At 52.9% G+C, this 17235-nt stretch overlaps 1 protein-coding gene across 1 annotated transcript; it reads left to right on the plus strand.

Annotated features, from left to right (window-relative positions):
* The first annotated feature begins 1870 nt into the window (after positions 1 to 1870).
* On the plus strand, positions 1871 to 16226 carry ZNF710 (zinc finger protein 710). Its single transcript, XM_068991060.1, has 5 exons — positions 1871 to 1937; positions 2815 to 4300; positions 7488 to 7679; positions 8261 to 8435; positions 13518 to 16226. Exons 2-5 carry the CDS (start codon positions 2843 to 2845, stop codon positions 13685 to 13687), a joined length of 1995 nt encoding a protein of 664 aa, XP_068847161.1. The 5' UTR covers positions 1871 to 1937; positions 2815 to 2842; the 3' UTR covers positions 13688 to 16226.
* The last annotated feature ends 1009 nt before the right edge of the window (positions 16227 to 17235 follow it).

The following is a 17235-nucleotide window of genomic DNA, read 5'->3' on the forward strand; positions in this document are numbered from 1 at the left end:
TGGAGAAAAGTACAGGAGATATGGAATCTAGAAAAATAGCACTGATCCACCTATTTGTAGGGCAGCAATAGAGATGCAATAGAGACTTGTAGAAAGGAGAGAGAGGGTGGGATGATTGGAGAGAGCAGCCTGGAAACATATACATCCCCATGGGTAAAACAGGTAGATAGTGGGAATTTGCTATATGATGCAGGAAGCTCAACCCTGGGGCTCTGTGACTACCTAGAGGGGTGGGGTGGGGTGGGGAGGTGGGAGGGAGGAGACATCTGCATACTTAAGGCTGATCTATGTTGTTGTATGGCAGAAACCAACACAACATTGTAAAGCAATTATCCTCCAATTAAAAATAAATTAGATGGGATTTGAGGGGGAAAAAAGCACGGGGAGGGACTGACATCTCTGCCGACATACTCATCTCATGTCCTCAGCACCCTAGGATTCAGACATCACCTCCCTCTCAGCAGAGATGAGGAGACTGAGGCTCAGGGCATGACAGGATGAGCCTGAGCCAGAAAGGGGCAAAGTCCAGATCTGAATTCGGAATCCAGGCCAAGTCCCAGCACAGGCTCCGCCGCTGAGGGCCAGTCCCTCCCCTCTGCTGGCCCTGCCTTTGGGGAAGTCTGGAAAAAGTGCTGAGCTGCTTGTTTTCTCAAGCCCACAGCTGACACGAGGGCTGCTGCTGGGCGCTGCTGGACGCTGGGTCAGATGGGCCGCTGTGCTCCGAGGCAGTGAGGCTCCCCACACGGGGAGGCAGGGGGGTTGCAGTGGGCACAGCAGTCCCCGCTGGACACCACAGGGGACCTCATTGCCTTTCATCTCCAAGCACAGGGCCCGACCCAGACCAGGGACTTAGCAAATTATTTGTTGCACTGATCAAATGAGTTCTTAGTCTCTAGAGCCTGATGTAGAATCACCCAAACCTTTGATGAATTTGGGACCCCAGAATGGAGAAATCTCTCAAGTCTGTGGTTTTCATCCAAAAAGTCTGCTTCTTTGAGGACTTCCCTGGCGGTCCAGTTAATTTTATTTATTTATTTTGGCCATGCCATGCAGCATGGGGGGGTCTTAGAGTTCCCCGACTAGGGATAAAACCCTGCAGTGGGTTCCCCCCTGCATTAGAAATGCGGAGTCTTAACCACTAGACCCCCCAGGGAAGTCCCCCTCCCCCATTCTTTGATGGGGAAACTGAGATGCAGAAGTGACTTTGCTTAGTCACTTGTATGTGACAGAGCTGGGACTTGAGGCCAGGCTGCCTGACTCCCTGCTGAGTGTTCTTTCCAACGTAGGGTGGGAGGGTGAGCTCTCTCCATCAGGGCTAGCCACCCCCTCCCCACAACCCCCAGCCTATTCCAGAGGTTTTCCTTCCATCCTACCCCTTCCACGAGAGCCCTACTTCAAGCTTAATAGTTTAATCTTTAGTGTCCATTTCAAGGAGGCTAAAATTCCTCTCTGGGGTATTTTATTTTTAGCCGGCTTCAGGAAGGGGAAGCTCCTCTGGCCTGTTGGGGGCAGGGAGACACCGGCCGGGAGCCTGCTTCCTGAGGAAGGGCCGCCGCCATGCACCTGACCCTGGCCCGGGAGGAAGCCTCAGGCAGGAGCCACCCCAGTCCTGTCTTCCCCCTTCTGTATGGAGCGCCTCTGTTGTGCTGTGCTAGACATTGAGCAGGGCAGCAGAGTGCAATCTGATGAGGACCCCAGGCCAGGGAGGAGGCCCTCCCACATCCCTGCCGCCAGGGAGAGCTGGGAAGCACTGGGAACTGGGGGAATTTCAGGGAAGCCTGGGGAGCTGGTGGGAGGAGCCAGGAGCTCAGTGGGGTTGGGGAAAGGGCACCCCTGTGGGATAACCCTGTGCAAAGGCCGGGCTACACAGAGGGCACTGGTGTGGCGGATCCCTTAGGAAGGCAGGAAGCTGATGCCCCGGCTTTGGACCCAGACAGGTGGGTTCAGTGGCTTTTGTAGAAACACCTGTTGGATCAGAGAATGTGGCTGTGAAGCTGGGAGCTAGTTTTAGCATTCACTTCAGTCAGTTTTCTCCAGCTTGTTAGCCATCACAGACTCCTTCTTTCAAATCAGATCTTTCATGAAATTCCAGGGTACATATCAGACACAAGCTATATTTTAATCGGTGTAAACTTAGGTCATTAAATGTGCAACATTTAGCTAATCAAGAGCAATGACCTGTTGTGCAAGGCACAGTCATTTAGCATCAGGGCTGACAGGTGGTAACTGCTGTCTGAGCTTGGCCTCGGCACCTAATTTATTTTTATGTGTTGCCTTGTTCTTGCCCAATATATTAAAAAACCCCAAACACCACATTCACATGGCTAAGCAAATGGTGACAGTTGTACAGTCAAGGTCAGTGTAAAATTAATTATACCTTGGCCACAAAGCCATTGTGTGGGAACAAGGTATATATTTCATTTGAATAAAGATGGGTTTTTTTAACATCAGTTTTTAAAAGAGCAGAATCTTTAGTGTTTGCCATTTTGGATCCGATTCTTTTGGGAACTCCTGTACCACTGGGGAAACCCAGCCTCCCTATTTCACAGATGGGAAGACTGAGGCCAGCAAGGGGGCAGGGCTTACCCAGAACCCCCACAGGGAGATGGAGGCCGTGGCAAACAAAGATCACATACACAGAGGGTGTCCTGGCTCCCCATAATTACTCTGTGCCCTGTTCCCAAGACAGGAATAGAAAGACGTCAGGGACAGACACACCCAGACTTGGGCGAGCCCTTGTTGAGCGTGTGTCTGTCTGTCGTCGGTCTGGCAGCCTTGAGCTGGTGGTGCTCATGCTCCCTTCTCTTCCCGCAGCGATGCCCTCCTAGCCAGCCGCCACGGGATGGAGGGCTTCATGGACTCAGGGACACAGACTGATGCTGTGGTGGTGCTGTCTTTGGCTCAGGCCGCCGTGCTGGGCCTGGTCTCAGAAAATGAGCTCTTTGGAGCTACCATAAGCGCCGAAGCCTTCTACCCAGACCTGGGGCCGGAGCTGTCCGGGGCAGCCATAGGGGAGCCCCGACCCCCGGGCCCCGACGTCTACCAGCTGGCCTGCAACGGGCGGGCCCTGGAGGAGCCGGCCGAGGAGGAGGTGCTGGAGGTGGAGGCGGCCTTCGAGAAGCACACCCGGCGGAAGACGAGGCCTCCTGTGCGCCTGGTGCCCAAGGTCAAGTTTGAGAAGGTGGAGGAGGAGGAGGAGGTCTACGAGGTGTCGGTGCCCGGCGGCGATGACAAGGATGCTGGCCCAGCAGAGGCCCCGGCCGAGGCAGCTAGCGGCGGCTGCGAGGCCCTGGTGCAGAGCAGCGCGGTCAAGATGATCGACCTCAGCGTCTTCAGCCGCAAGCCCCGGACGCTGCGACACCTGCCCCGCACCCCGCGGCCGGAGCTGGACGTAGCCCCCTTCGACCCCCACTTCCCCGACCCGGCCCGGGATGCCTTCGCTGAGCCCAGCATGGCGCTGCCCAGGCCGGAGGCCCTGTCTGTGGAGTGCAGCTTCGAGCCGCCGCACCTGCCCCCGCTGAGCGACCCCGAGCCCCCTACCATGGAGTCCCCGGAGCCCGTGAAGCCGGAGCAGGGCTTCGTGTGGCAGGAGGTGGGCGAGTTCGAAGCGGACACAGCCGGCTCGACGGTGGAGCGCCACAAGAAGGCCCAGCTGGACCGGCTGGACATCAATGTGCAGATCGACGACTCGTACCTGGTGGAGGCCGGCGACCGGCAGAAGCGCTGGCAGTGTCGCATGTGCGAGAAATCCTACACGTCCAAGTACAACCTGGTGACGCACATCCTGGGCCACAACGGCATCAAGCCGCACTCCTGCCCGCACTGCAGCAAGCTCTTCAAGCAGCCCAGCCACCTGCAGACGCACCTGCTGACGCACCAGGGCACCCGGCCACACAAGTGCCAGGTGTGCCAGAAGGCCTTCACGCAGACCAGCCACCTCAAGCGCCACATGCTGCTGCACTCGGAGGTCAAGCCCTACAGCTGCCACTTCTGCGGCCGCGGCTTCGCCTACCCCAGCGAGCTCAAGGCCCACGAGGTGAAGCACGAGAGCGGCCGCTGCCACGTGTGCGTCGAGTGCGGCCTGGACTTCTCCACGCTGACGCAGCTCAAGCGCCACCTGGCCTCCCACCAGGGCCCCACCCTCTACCAGTGCCTGGAGTGCGACAAGTCCTTCCACTACCGCAGCCAGCTGCAGAATCACATGCTCAAGCACCAGAACGTGCGGCCCTTCGTGTGCACCGAGTGCGGCATGGAATTCAGCCAGATCCACCACCTCAAGCAGCATTCGCTCACCCACAAGGTAAGGACGCCATGCGCCACCCCGCACCCTGGCCAGACCTGGCCTCTGGAACCTCCCTGCCGGCCACAACCGCCCAGGGCCTCCTGAGTCTCTGCTCTCTCCTGCCGAGCTTTCATCCAGAGCTTCCCATAGTGCTGGATGAGACCGCTTAGGTGGTGAATGTTCTTTTCTTTCTTTCCTCAATATGTGTGTGCTCAGTCACTTGAGTCGTGTTCGACTCTGCAACCCCCGTGGACTGTAGCTCTCCAGGCTCCTCTGTCCATGGGATTTTCCAGGTAAGAGTACTGGAGTGGGTTGCAGTTTCTTCCTCCAGGGGATCTTCCTACCCAAGGATTAAACCCCTGTCCCCAGCATCTCCTGTATTGCAGGCAGATTCTTAGCCAGCAGATCACCAGGGAATTCCCAAATGGTTCTTTTTTTTTATCGTTATATTTATTTTGATGTTGTTGTTGTTCAGTTGCTCAGTTGTGTCCAACTCCTTGCACCCCATGCCCTGCAGCACGTCAGGCTTCCCAGTCCTTCACCATCTCCCGGAGTTTGCTCAGATCCATGCCCATGGAGTCAATGATGCCATCCCGTCATCTCATCCTCTGTCACCCCCTTCGCTTGCCGTCAATGTTTCCCGTCATCGGGGTCTTTTCCAGTGAGTTGTTTTTTGCATCAGGTGGCCAAAGCATTGGAGCTTCAGCTTCAGCATCAGTCCTTCCAATGAATATTCAGGGTTGATTTCTTTTAGGATTGACTGGTTTGATCTTGCTGTCTAAGGGACTATACATGACCACAGGAAAAATCACAGCTTTGACTAGATGAACCTTTGTCAGCAAAGTGATGTCTCTGCTTTATTTTGATGAGTGTTAGGAAAAGATGTAATTGAAATTAGTTTTTGTGTATTTGGATTTTGGTTTTTGTGTGTGTGGTTTGGGGGATTTTTTTCTTTTTTTTAAGATATGAACCGTTTTTTTTTTTTTTTTTTTTAACAACCAAAGATATGTTTCTGAATGTGGTTTCTCCCCCCTAATCCTGACACATGCAATTCAGATGCAGGTAAGCAGAGGGGACACATCTGCCACCCTGCTGGGGCCCCCTTAGGTCAACAGCAAACACTTTGGGGGACTCGCTGGGCCGCAAGTCTGGAGCTCTGCAGGGGCTTCAGCCCCAGTGTCTCAGGCGCTCTGAAATCAGTTTTTTAAATAGTGAAACTTTATTCATTTTAAAACATTTGAACTGAAGTGTTTGAAGAATCCCTGCAGGACCCAAGGAGCATAGTTGGAGAATCGCTGAGTTTTCCATCTCACAGCTGGGAGGACCAAGGCCAGAGAGAGGCCAGGATGCCGTGGGGAAGTAGATGAGATGCTCAAGAACACAAAGGGCTCCTCTTGCCTCTCGTAATTACTTGAGTCTATCAAAAGCATGTGACTCTCTTTTAAGCAAATACTAAATCTATTTCACTGTAGAAGGGAGTGAGGGACTTCCCTGGTGGTCCAGTGGTTAAGAATCCACTTTCCAATGCAGGGGACACAGGTTTGATCCCTGGTCAGGGAACTAAGATGCCACATGCCAAAGGGCAACTAAGCCCACAGGCCACAACTACTGAGCCTGTGTGCTCTGGAGCCCACATGCTACAACATGGACCCGATACAGCCAAATAAATTTAAAAAAAAAAAAAAAGCTTTAAAAAGGGAATGAATGTAAGAGAAAATATTTGTTATAGAGAAGTACAATTGGTTCCAGATACTCTGAAATGAGGCAAAGTGGCCTGTGGAGACAGATGGTAGAGCAACACCGTCTTGTCCGCTGTGTCTCTAGACATCACCTTGACCAGTTCTCCCTGCCTTCCTCCCTGCCTGCAGGCTGCTAGCCTCCCTGACTTTCAGCCAGCGTCACCTCCTTTGAGGGGCCTTTACATCCAGACAGGCTGAATGAGACCTCTCGGGTCCCACCATCCCACTCTGGCACTTGGCCTGCGCTGTGGTTTCCACCCAAATCCAACCAGCTTCACACTTTGAAGCAGAATGTGCATGGAGCTGGGGCTTCCCAGTTGGCGCTAGTGGTAAAGAACCCAGGAGACGTAAGAAACTCCAATTCGATCCCTGGGTCAGGAAGATCCCCTGGAGAAGAGCATGGCAACCCACTCCGGTATTCTCACCTGGAAAGTCCTATGGACAGAGGAGCCTGGCAGGCTACAGTACAATACATGGGGTCGCAAAGAGTCAGACATGACTGACCAATAGAGCATGCATGTGCATAGAGCTACCACTCTCCAACCTGGGGCCTTAGAGAGGCTCCAGGTTGAACTCGTGTCCGTGTCTCTCACAGTGGACATTGCAGTGAGTAGGGGAGAAATATCCTGCCAAGCCGAGAATCCAGCCTGTTCCAGCCCTGGGAACTTTTTTTTAATATATTTTTTAAAATTTATTTGGCTGCACTGGGTCTTAGTTATGGCATGTAAGATCTAGTTCCCTGGCCAGGGATCGAACCAGGGTCCCCTGCACTGGGAGCGATGAGTCTTAGCCACTGGACTACCAGGGAAGTCCCCTTGGGAACTTTTTCTGCTGCAGCAGATATGATTGCAGATTTCATTGCAGGTGCTCCTCCGTTCAATTGGTGTAGCTACCTAGACTGTAAAGAAGGATTCTGAAGCTGAATCTGGCCTTGGCCATAAAACCAGATGATTGATTATTCATGCCTGCAGGGGGCTTGGGTGATGAGAATAGAGAGCGATAAGTACACGTGCTGTGTGCTTGCCATCTTTCTCCTCTCTTCGTAGACTTTAAAATCCCCACAAGACCACAAAGTGTTTAAAAAAATAAATAAATAATACTGTGAAGAAAAAAATCAAGATCAACGGCTGATAAAACTGCAGACATTCCCGTGATCAGCCTCAGTGTATGCAGGGCACACATCATGCGCGGTCAGCTCCCCACGGGCAGGGCCCCCTGGTGGTCACACACGTCATCTTCACTGTCATGCCGGCACACACAGGAGACACGGTCTGTGCCGAGACGTAGACACTGGGACCATGGGGTCACAAAGAGTCAGACGCGACTGAGAGACTAAGAAACAGCAAACGACAGGAAGTCATTTCCCAGAAGCCCTGATGCTCGGGTCCGCACGAACACACTCCCAGAACCCGTGTCCATCGTGCGGTCCTGACCGTGGCTCCCGCCCACCCCCCGCCTCCCCACAGGGCGTGAAGGAGTTCAAGTGCGAGGTGTGCGGCCGGGAGTTCACCCTGCAGGCCAACATGAAGCGGCACATGCTGATCCACACCAGCGTCCGGCCCTACCAGTGCCACATCTGCTTCAAGACCTTCGTGCAGAAGCAGACCCTCAAGACCCACATGATTGTCCACTCGCCCGTGAAGCCGTTCAAATGCAAGGTACCGGACCCTCGGGCCCCGGGGCAGGACTTGCTCACAAGTGGCCCCGGCGTGTGATCACTGAAGGCGGGACCCAGGCTGGGCAAGGGGGGGCCGCTCCCCCCACCCCACCCCCGTTGGCTGAAACTGCTGGGCTCTGAGGGGTTGGGGGGTAGGTGGTGAGAGAGGAGGTCCTACAAGCTACTGAATTGGCTGCTTTTCTTTGGCCGCACTGAGGCTTGTGGGATCTTAGTTCCCCAGCCAGGGATGGAACGCAGGCCCTTGGCAGTGAACGTGCAGAATCCTAAACATTGGACCACCAGGGAATTCCCCGAAGTTGCTTTTTGAGAGTTGAGGGCGGGGGTGAAGGTCGCGGTGCAGCCTCAGGGAAGGAGCCCAGGCCGGAGACTCAGTGCTGCTGGCGCTCCCAGGCCTGGGTCTCAGCCTCGGCTCGGGGAGTGTGTCCTCGGCCTCTGGGGTCACATAGGAGAGGACAAAGGGGATGCGATTCGGGCCCAGCCATGGAGGTGGGAGCGGCTAGGGGCCGGGGGAGGACAGGCCACCAGGCTGACGAGGCCGGGCTGGGGCCGGGTGTGTTCCAGGTGTGCGGGAAGTCCTTCAACCGCATGTACAACCTGCTGGGCCACATGCACCTTCACGCGGGGAGCAAACCCTTCAAGTGCCCCTACTGCTCCAGCAAGTTCAACCTCAAGGGCAACCTGAGCCGGCACATGAAGGTCAAGCACGGCGTCATGGACATCGGCCTGGACAGCCAAGGTGGGTGGGCCACACGCCGAGGACGGAGCAGGAGCGGTCCTGTCATGGTGCACTCGGGAGCCTCCTGTCCAGTGAGGGGAGCGGGGAGGCTGGCCAGGCCTGAGACCTCACTGGGGTGGGCTCAGGTCTGGAGAGGGGGCTCCCCGGAGGGCCATCAGCGTGATAACGATGGGACGTTTATGTATTCTCCAAAGGACTTACGTGGGCTCACATAAACAATAATAAAAAGAATATTTGTTGAGTGCTGTGTGCCAAGCCTTTATTAACTCATGTGACCCTCACTGCGAGGTTGGCTCTCTTATTATCACCATTGTACAGATGCAGGCACTGAACGATAGAGAAGTTAAGGAACTCATGCAAGATCATCACTGAGACAGGGCATTTTTAACACATTATTTGACCAGAGATGTGTTAATATGTCTTTTATTGCCCAGACGTTATTGACTGGAGACATATCAATATGTTTTTAGAGAGTGATACAATTAACGTCACCGTGCAGTTATTAGAGCTTAAAATTGATCAAGGGTTCATTGTACAACTTACGACTGTCATAATTCACATTTTGCTCTGTTAGGTTTTTGTTCCAACCTTGTGTATATTATAGATGCAAGTTTATTACCATAAAATTTCAAAAATGATGCATTATGAAATTTTGAGTAAAACAAGAATTTTTCGGTGAATTTTATTCAGTTACTTCCTCTGATTGTCTAAGCAACATAAATTCTAGTGTCTCGGAAGATGATAGTTCTTCAGGATATAGTTCTGATTCAAACGATGTATTAGACCAACAGACCAAAAAAAAAAAAAAACCCTAGTGTTTGATTGGGATACTCAAAGTGAAAATGAAACTCATGGTGCTGGAGAAGACTTTATAGGTGTGTCAGGTATAACTATTGAATGTGATAATCTGCAAAGTGTTAGTGAAATAACAGAATTAATATTTGACTGGCCAAAATAAAAATCACTGGTCAAAGGCATTCGTTTCTGGAAAAATCCCCCAGTTGATAATGAGTTTAAAAACGGATGGGAAGGAAAGTAACAAAAGGGAAAATGCCAACTGAAAGATAAGGGAGAGCCAGGTAGAGGTCACAACCCCAAGTACAAGTGGGAGGTTCTCTGGGCATGCAGAAGGGAGCCCTAAGCTTCCCAATGGCCAAGGCAAAAAGGGTAATACAGTCAGTCACACTCTTCCTAGTGCCTGGCAGAAGGAATGCAGCCCACATACTCAGGAGACTTGCTCACCTCCGCAGTTGGTGGAGGTTTCATTGGCTGTTGGTTATAACATCCCCACGTGTTAGTGATGACCTCTCCCCTCAACACTGGTCAGTAGTGGAAGCACCTGATTCTTTCTGGCCTCATGGGGAGGAGACACTTTAGACATTCTACAGGAAGGAGTAGACAGCCACACTTTCAGAAGGTTCCTTGTATAGTCTGGAGCTGTTTGACTTTCTGGAGTTCCTTCCAAGACGCATAGCTAGGAATGTGTGTCGACAATCACTGAGTGGGTTGACTTGCTGTGTGAGGTTACTCAGGAGGAGCCAATCAGATGCTGGGGCGTGATGGAAATAACCCTGCTTTAGCTTTGAAACAGTGAGTGGCCTGGGGTTTTCTGGTAGAAACAAGTGTCCTCAGTTTTCCACTCTCCCTGAGTGAGAATGAAATGCTGTTGGCTGCATATAGATGCTCTGTTACACCTTCTTCCTTAGTATGTGGTTCTAGGACCAGCAGTGTTGGCATCACCTGGGCTCTTGCTAGAACTGCAGACTCACCTCCACCCCAGACCTGCTGAATCGGGATCTGCATTTCAGAAAGATCCCTCGGTGATTTGTTTGCACTGGAAAACTTGAGAGGCATCGAATGAAGTGATGGTTTTCAAATCTGAGCCAGGGAGCATGAGAATCACTGGAGGCTTGTTAAAGTGCTGAGTCCCAGCCCCCAGAGCTTCTCATTCTGTAGGTCTGGAGTGGGGTCAGACCATTTGCATTTCCAAGTTCTCAAGTCAAAGGGAAGCTACCGGTCAAGAAACTCACATTGGGAACCTCTGATCTAAGCTCTAGAGAACCGTTCTTAAACTTGGCTACACATTGAAATCACTTAGAGAAGTTTTAAAGTGCTGATGCCTGAGTCTCAACCACAGAGATTCAAATGTAATTGATCTGGCGTGTGGCCCAGGATCCGGATTTTTTTTTTAAGCACCTTAGGTAATTCTATGCGCAGTGGAGTCTGAGAGCCAGTGCTCTAGTGCATCTGCTAGGAAGCAAACCCACCAGGAAGGACAGAGCAGGACTGGCCCTTTGAAAGCAGCTGTCCCTACAACCCTCTCTCCCAGGGTATGGCTAAGGCATAAGCTCTTTCCATCTGAGGTCAGCAACCAAGGAGGCCTACGGTGGCTTTCTTCCTGATTGTACCAGGTGACATAGACAGTACAGCAAGGATTGACATAGGAATGGCTGGGGCCCAAGTCACTCATATATAACCTTGGTCTGAGAAGCTCAGGCTTGATTTTGTGCAGGCGGAAGGCAGCATACATTCTAGATAGAGCTATCCAATAAACTATAGGACTGTAATTTAAGAGGTAGATTTATGTTTTTGCAAAAAAAAAAAAAAGGTACAAATTGTTCCCTGGGGCCAACTGGAACTGCCAAATAGAGTTAATAAAAGAAGTTGGGAGGGTAACAAGAGACTCAAAGGTAGAAATTTTTCCTGGGTCTTTATTTTGTTGTTGTTGTTGTTGAGTTGCTAAGTTGTGTCCAACTCTTTGCGACCCCATGGACTGCCACATACCAGGCTTCCCTGTCCTCCACTATCTCCTGGAGTTTGCTCAAATTCATGTCCACTGAGTCGATGATGCTATCTTACCATCTCATCCTCTGTCCCCCTCTTCTCCTGCCCTCCTTTCCCAGCATCATAGCTCTTCGCATCAGGTGGCCAAAGTATCAGAACTTCAGCTTCAGCACCAGTCCTTCCAATGAATATTCAGGGTTGATTTCCTTTAGGATTGACTGGTTTCATCTCCTTGCAGTCCAAGGGACTCTCAGGAGTCTTCTCCAGCACGACAATTTGAAAGTCAATTCTTCAGCCTTTATGTAGCTTATTTTTAATCAGCTATATGATAGGAAAGTGTGCCACTAGGATCTGAGGAAGAAAAAGCCTAGGGTCTGTAAGATGTGGTGCAGTTGACCTTGTTTTATAGTCAGAAGACTCAGTGTGTCAAATGCCATGGACACAAGTAACAGACACCCCAATCAGACCAGCTTAAACAATAAGGAAATAAATTAAGAAATGATTTGCAGTCCAGGTTATCTGCAAAGTTGACTGATTCAGCCCCTCAGCAATGACAGGGTCAGACTCTCTCCACAGCATTGGCTGTGATTTTCCTCATGGTCAAAAAAGCTGCCAGTGGCCTTAGGGCAACATGCTTCTCTGTTCACCTCCATTGGAAGAGCAAGAGCCTGCTGTCCTTTGCTCTATGAAACCAATGAGAACATTCTCAGAACTCACTAGTAGGCCTTTCCTCATGATTCATTGGCCTGAATTGGGTCCCATTCCTCATCCTGAGCCACTCATTGGCAAGGAGTGAGATTACTGTTCAATCAGTGGTTCTCAATGGGGGACATTTATTTGACCATGTCTAAGAGACATTTGGGGCTTCCCTAGTGGCTCAGACGGTAAAGAATCTACCTGCAATGCAGGAGACTCCAGTTCGATCCCTGGGTCAGGAAGATTGCCTGGAGGAGGAAATGGCAACTTACTCTAGTATTCTTGCCTGGAGAATCCTATGGACAGAGGAGCCTGACGGGCTGCAGTCTCTGGGGTCACAGAGTCAGACACGACTGAGCAAGTAGTACACAAGAGACATTTGGGTATCACAGCTGGGGTGATGTTACTGGTATCTAGCTAGCAGAGGCCACAGATGCTGCGAAACATCCTACAATGCACAGGCCAGTCCCCCAATACAAAGAATCATGGCCCAAGGTGTTAATAATGCCAAGGTTGAAAAACCATGCCTTAGACTCATCAAGGCTACCCCTGGGCTGGGTTCTATCTCTTCCCAAACACGTCGCATCTCCTAGGTAGATGGGGCAGAATGCACACTGGGACTCAGCCACAGTGCCTGCCAGCAAGCCTCCCAATGTCCTCTAGGCCTCCCTCCCTCCCTCCAAAACTCATCAGAAGGCAGCCCCACCCAGGCCTCCACCTCTGCAGTTTTCTATCTGGCTTTGTTCCAACAGTAAGAGCTTTATAAAAGATTTCAATTTGATAAAATGACAGAAGTCCTCTTAAAAGAGTTTTTATCTCATCATCTTTGTTTACCTACCGTGAGTGTTTGGCCTTGGAAAGCAGGGCCAGAGGATACAGCTGGCACCAGGAGAAACAGCCCTTTAAGACAGTCACAAGTAGATCAAAACAACAGCACTTGCTGGGTGCCCCTGAGCAAGTTGATTAACCACTCTGAACTTGCTTTTGCTCTCCTAAATGGGGTCGCTGTGAGCATTCAGATGGTACATGTGAAGTGCCTGGCATACAGTAGGTGCCAAATAAGTGGTGTGGCCAACATGATACAGCACAGGAAATCTTTCATATGGGAAAGGGGATTGAGTCATGTTGCAAAGAATAAATAAGGGCTTAGTGACTTAGGGGGCTTCCCTGGTGGCTCAGATGGCAAAGAATCCACCTGCAAAGCGGAAGATGCGGGTTCAGTCCTTCAGTTGGGAAGATCCCCTGGAGAAGGGAATGGCTACCCACTCCAGTATTCTTGCCTGGAGAATTCCATGGACAGAGAAGCCTGGTGGGCTACAGTCCATGGGGTGGCAGAGTCGGAGAAAACAGCGACTTTCACTTTCGTGACTCAGGAGGTGCAGGAGACCCTCCAGAGTTCAAATCCAGGCCTGAACTCACTCGGCACACATTTGAGAAGCCACAGCAGTCAGTCAGGTCTCCCCAGAGCAGGGCAGTAGAGGAAACCACTGAGTCTTCTGGAAGCCGTGACTAGGAACCACTCCTTTAGTTCTGCTTCCTGTGTGGGAGTGACCGGCCATTCTCACAGGCAGCAGCCAAGCTTGACTGTGCCCTCTCTTGCAGACCCCATGATGGAGCTGACGGGCACGGACCCCTCTGAGCTCGACAGCCAGCAGGAAATGGAGGACTTCGAGGAGAACGCCTACGCCTACACCGGTGTGGATGGCAGCGCCGAGGCCAGCGTCCTCACCGAGCAGGCCATGAAAGAGATGGCCTACTACAACGTGCTATAGCACAGGCCGGGCCGCCCGGAACAGGGCAAGGAGGGCGTGGGGCGTGCGGGCTGCCTCCCTGCAGCTGAGAAGTGAGCTGCTGCCCCACTGTCCTGAGCCCTGCCCTCCCACTTGGTTGTTTGCACCACTAGGGACTTGGAGACCAAATGGAGACTGTACTACTGGCCTCAGCTATGAGCCCAGCACAGGCCCCAGGCATGGTGGGGAAGGAAGGATGACCTGGGAGCCCCAGGTCCCCGTCTCCTTGGCCTGCTGCTGCGGGAGAAATGCAGACGGGGGCCGTTTGGGGACAGGCCACTAGGGCAGAGGTTCTGTCTCTCTGGGCCCAGCAGAGCTGCGGCGGCCAGTGTTGGGGGGCCGTCCTGATGGCTCTTCAAGGGCCCGGTCACTGGAGGAAGAGATCTCTTGAGCCATGTTGTGTTTTCCTCTGGACCATCTCCTGCCTCTAGGGATGGTTGAGCTCTTGTGCCGGTTGGTCAGCCCTGCTCCCCACCCTCACCCGCTCCCATCAGCCCATGGACTGGGAAAAGCCCAGGCCCAGAGCCCCCTTCCCCACCCAGTCCACAGACAGCCAGGCAGGGCCCTCTGCCTTCTACCTCCTGGTGCCCTCCACACTCTCTGCCAGCCAGGCATGCATGCAGCCCCTAGGAAAGCAGGGTGCAGCCCCAACCCTGGCTACCATCCTCTCCAGCCAGCCCCCAGAAAGCCCCCATCTCACAGCCCTGTTTGGAAGTGGGTGTCCCCAAAAGTGGATTCCAACAAACTGTTACCCAGGGCAGCACGCCAGGGTCCCCCGACAAAGCCAGGACAAGCAGTGCATGAGGCACTTGCTAACAAAGAAAGGTGGCAGCCCCCCAAGTGAGGGGAACAGGGCGGGGGTCACTGGGGGTCACAGAGGGACTGTCCTCAAGGAGGCCAAGGATGGCCTGTGGGGGGGAGGGGGGACTGGAGTTTTTCTTATTTAAGGTCTAATAAGTATGCATTTTGAGGACGGGGACAGCCAAGAGTCACTGGAGTCCTAGGAAGAGCAACGTATTTTAAAAAGGAAGACTATAGAGAAAAAAGAAACACTTTTTTTTTTTTTGAGCAAGGGGGGTATTTTGAAGGTAATTTATTTCTTTTTCTTTCCAAATCTGCGTCACCTATTCTCTTTTCTGATGGACATCACTTTCTTTTTCCAGCGGAAGCTTTCTTGTGTGCTGTGCGTGGTTTGTGGCTCCCCAACCAACCGAGAGCAGCCCAGGGACTTGGGGTGGGGATGGAGGGGGTACTTGCTGGTCTGGCCCTGGAGGGTGCATGCAGCTGTGGGCAGGAAGCCTCAGGAGATGAGGGCGAGAGGCAAGAGGGGGCGAAGCCTGGCAGGCCCTCCACCCCTGCCTGGCCCCTCTGGCCAGTGACTCACTCGGCCCCGCTCAGAGCAGTGGCCAGAGCTCCCATCGCCTGCCCACTCTCAGCCCCTCTGTCCCCAGCTCCTGCCTCGGAGCTGAAAAAGACTGCAGCGGCCCTGGGGCGGTAAACTGAGGAATGCCAGGGCCCAGACTCCCACCCATTCGCACCCTGAGGCCTCCGTGATGGGCTGGGAGTCGGGGCAGGCAGGGCCATCCGCAAAGGCACAGGAGGTGAGGCCACGGGCCCCAGGGAGCAGTTGGGAGGAGGTGCCCCCAGAGCTGTGTTTTTCCTGAAGGACCAGTGGTAACCCACTCCAGCATCCTTGCCTGGAGAATCCCCATGCAGAGAGGAGCCCGGCGGGCTACAGTCCATGGGGTGGCAAAGAGTCGGACACAACTGAGTGACTAACACACACACGCACACAAGCCAGGCCTCAGGGTGGCTGAGATCAGGATGGGGGGGAGGGGAGGACACAGAAGCCTCAGGATCAGGCAGCCAGGTGCCCCTTCCTTCTTCACTAGAGTTCATGCTGAGCAGCAAATGAGAGGACTAGGGTCCTCACCCCAAGTGTGGCTCTCTAGACCCCAAGGCCCCCAGCCTCCCAGGTGCCCGCCATGACGACCCTCAGGTGGCAGTGACCCCGTCACTGTAGATGACATTTTCTCCTGCTGAGCAGAAGCGTTGTCCCCTGTAAACTACCTCTTCCCACCACATCTTCTCCCCCCACCCCAGGTACCAAAAAACAAAACCCCTCCTCCTTCTCCTCTTTCCAGCCACCCAGTGGCCTTGGTCTTGGAAGCCCATAGGACAAGGTCCAGCCCCCAGGCTGGCGCTCTCCTGTCTTCCCCCAGCCCCGCCATCAGCACCAGCCCTCTGAGAGGTTCCATACTTGAACAAACCCCCCGCCCCTGCCCCATGCCTTGGACCTGGGCAAGGCTGAGAGAAGGAAGCTGCAGCACAACTCAATCTGAGCTGGGCGGGGCGAGGGCGGTGGTCTCAGCAAGGCTCATGTCCTCACCCTGCCCTACCCTGCCCCAACCTGTTCAGAAGAGGCTCTCGAGGCCTCTCATGTGACTTGGAAACTCCTGAATGAACTCCATTCTAACTTATTTTGACATGTATACGAACCAACTGTTTTAGAAATTCCACTCGTGCAAAGCCCTACTGTGTTTTTATGTTCCTGTTTCAAAGAGAAGTTTACTTAGCAATAATTATAAATAAATGAATATTCTTTAGTGAGGTGACTGCAAGTGCTTCTTTCCATGGTTCTGGGGGAACTGGGCCTCGCCCCTTCCCGGAAAGGAACCCCCTACAAGTACTTCATTCTCTAGGGGGTCCAGAGGAGCACCTGACCATCCTTCCCACTAGAATGGCCACCTCCAGGCCTCTGAGCCCATGAGAAAAGGGTGCCGGCCAAGACCCCAGAATTCCTACCACTTGTAGAGAAAAGCCGCTTTCCTACCAACAGGCCTCCAGGACAGAAGCCAGCTCCTGGTGCCAGACTGGGCTTCAGAGGCTGTGTCTTCTGGGGAGCTGCCAGCCCTTGGCTGTTCGCTGATGGGGAAGAAGGGCTAGAAACCTTAAGCTTCTCCCAGGAGCTGGTCCGGGCACAGCCAGCATGCCAGCCTTTCCTCCTCCAGCCCTGGGATTCCAGTGATGACTGGAAAAGAATGGGCTTAAAACACCTCCATGGAGGTGGGCACCTAGGAGCCCATCTCAAAGCTTCCAGGTATCGGGTTTCAGGAGCCTACAAGAGCCCGCCCGAATTTGGGAAATGGACTTCGGGTTGCCAAGTGTTTACTTTTTTCAAGTCAAGACCTGAGACCAGGTATGGGCTTCCCAGGTTGGGTAGTAAAGAATCTGCCTGCCAATGCAGGAGACACGGGTTTGATCCCTGGGTCAGGAGGAGGAAATGGCAACCCACACCCAATATTCTTTCCTGGGAAATCCCATGGACAGAGGAACCTGGCAGGCTACAATCCATGGGGTCACAAAGAGCTGGACACAACTGAGCACAAGGCTGCACTTTAACAGGAAAGGGCCTGAGTACCATCCTGGTCACGGGACTAAGACCCCATAAGCCACATAGGATGGCAAAAAAAATGTCACAACTCTTCCCCAGGACATTTAACACCAAAAGTAGAATATAATCCCTGCAT

This window comes from Capricornis sumatraensis, chromosome 19, assembly GCF_032405125.1.
Source record: "Capricornis sumatraensis isolate serow.1 chromosome 19, serow.2, whole genome shotgun sequence".
Taxonomy (NCBI): Eukaryota; Metazoa; Chordata; class Mammalia; order Artiodactyla; family Bovidae; genus Capricornis; species Capricornis sumatraensis.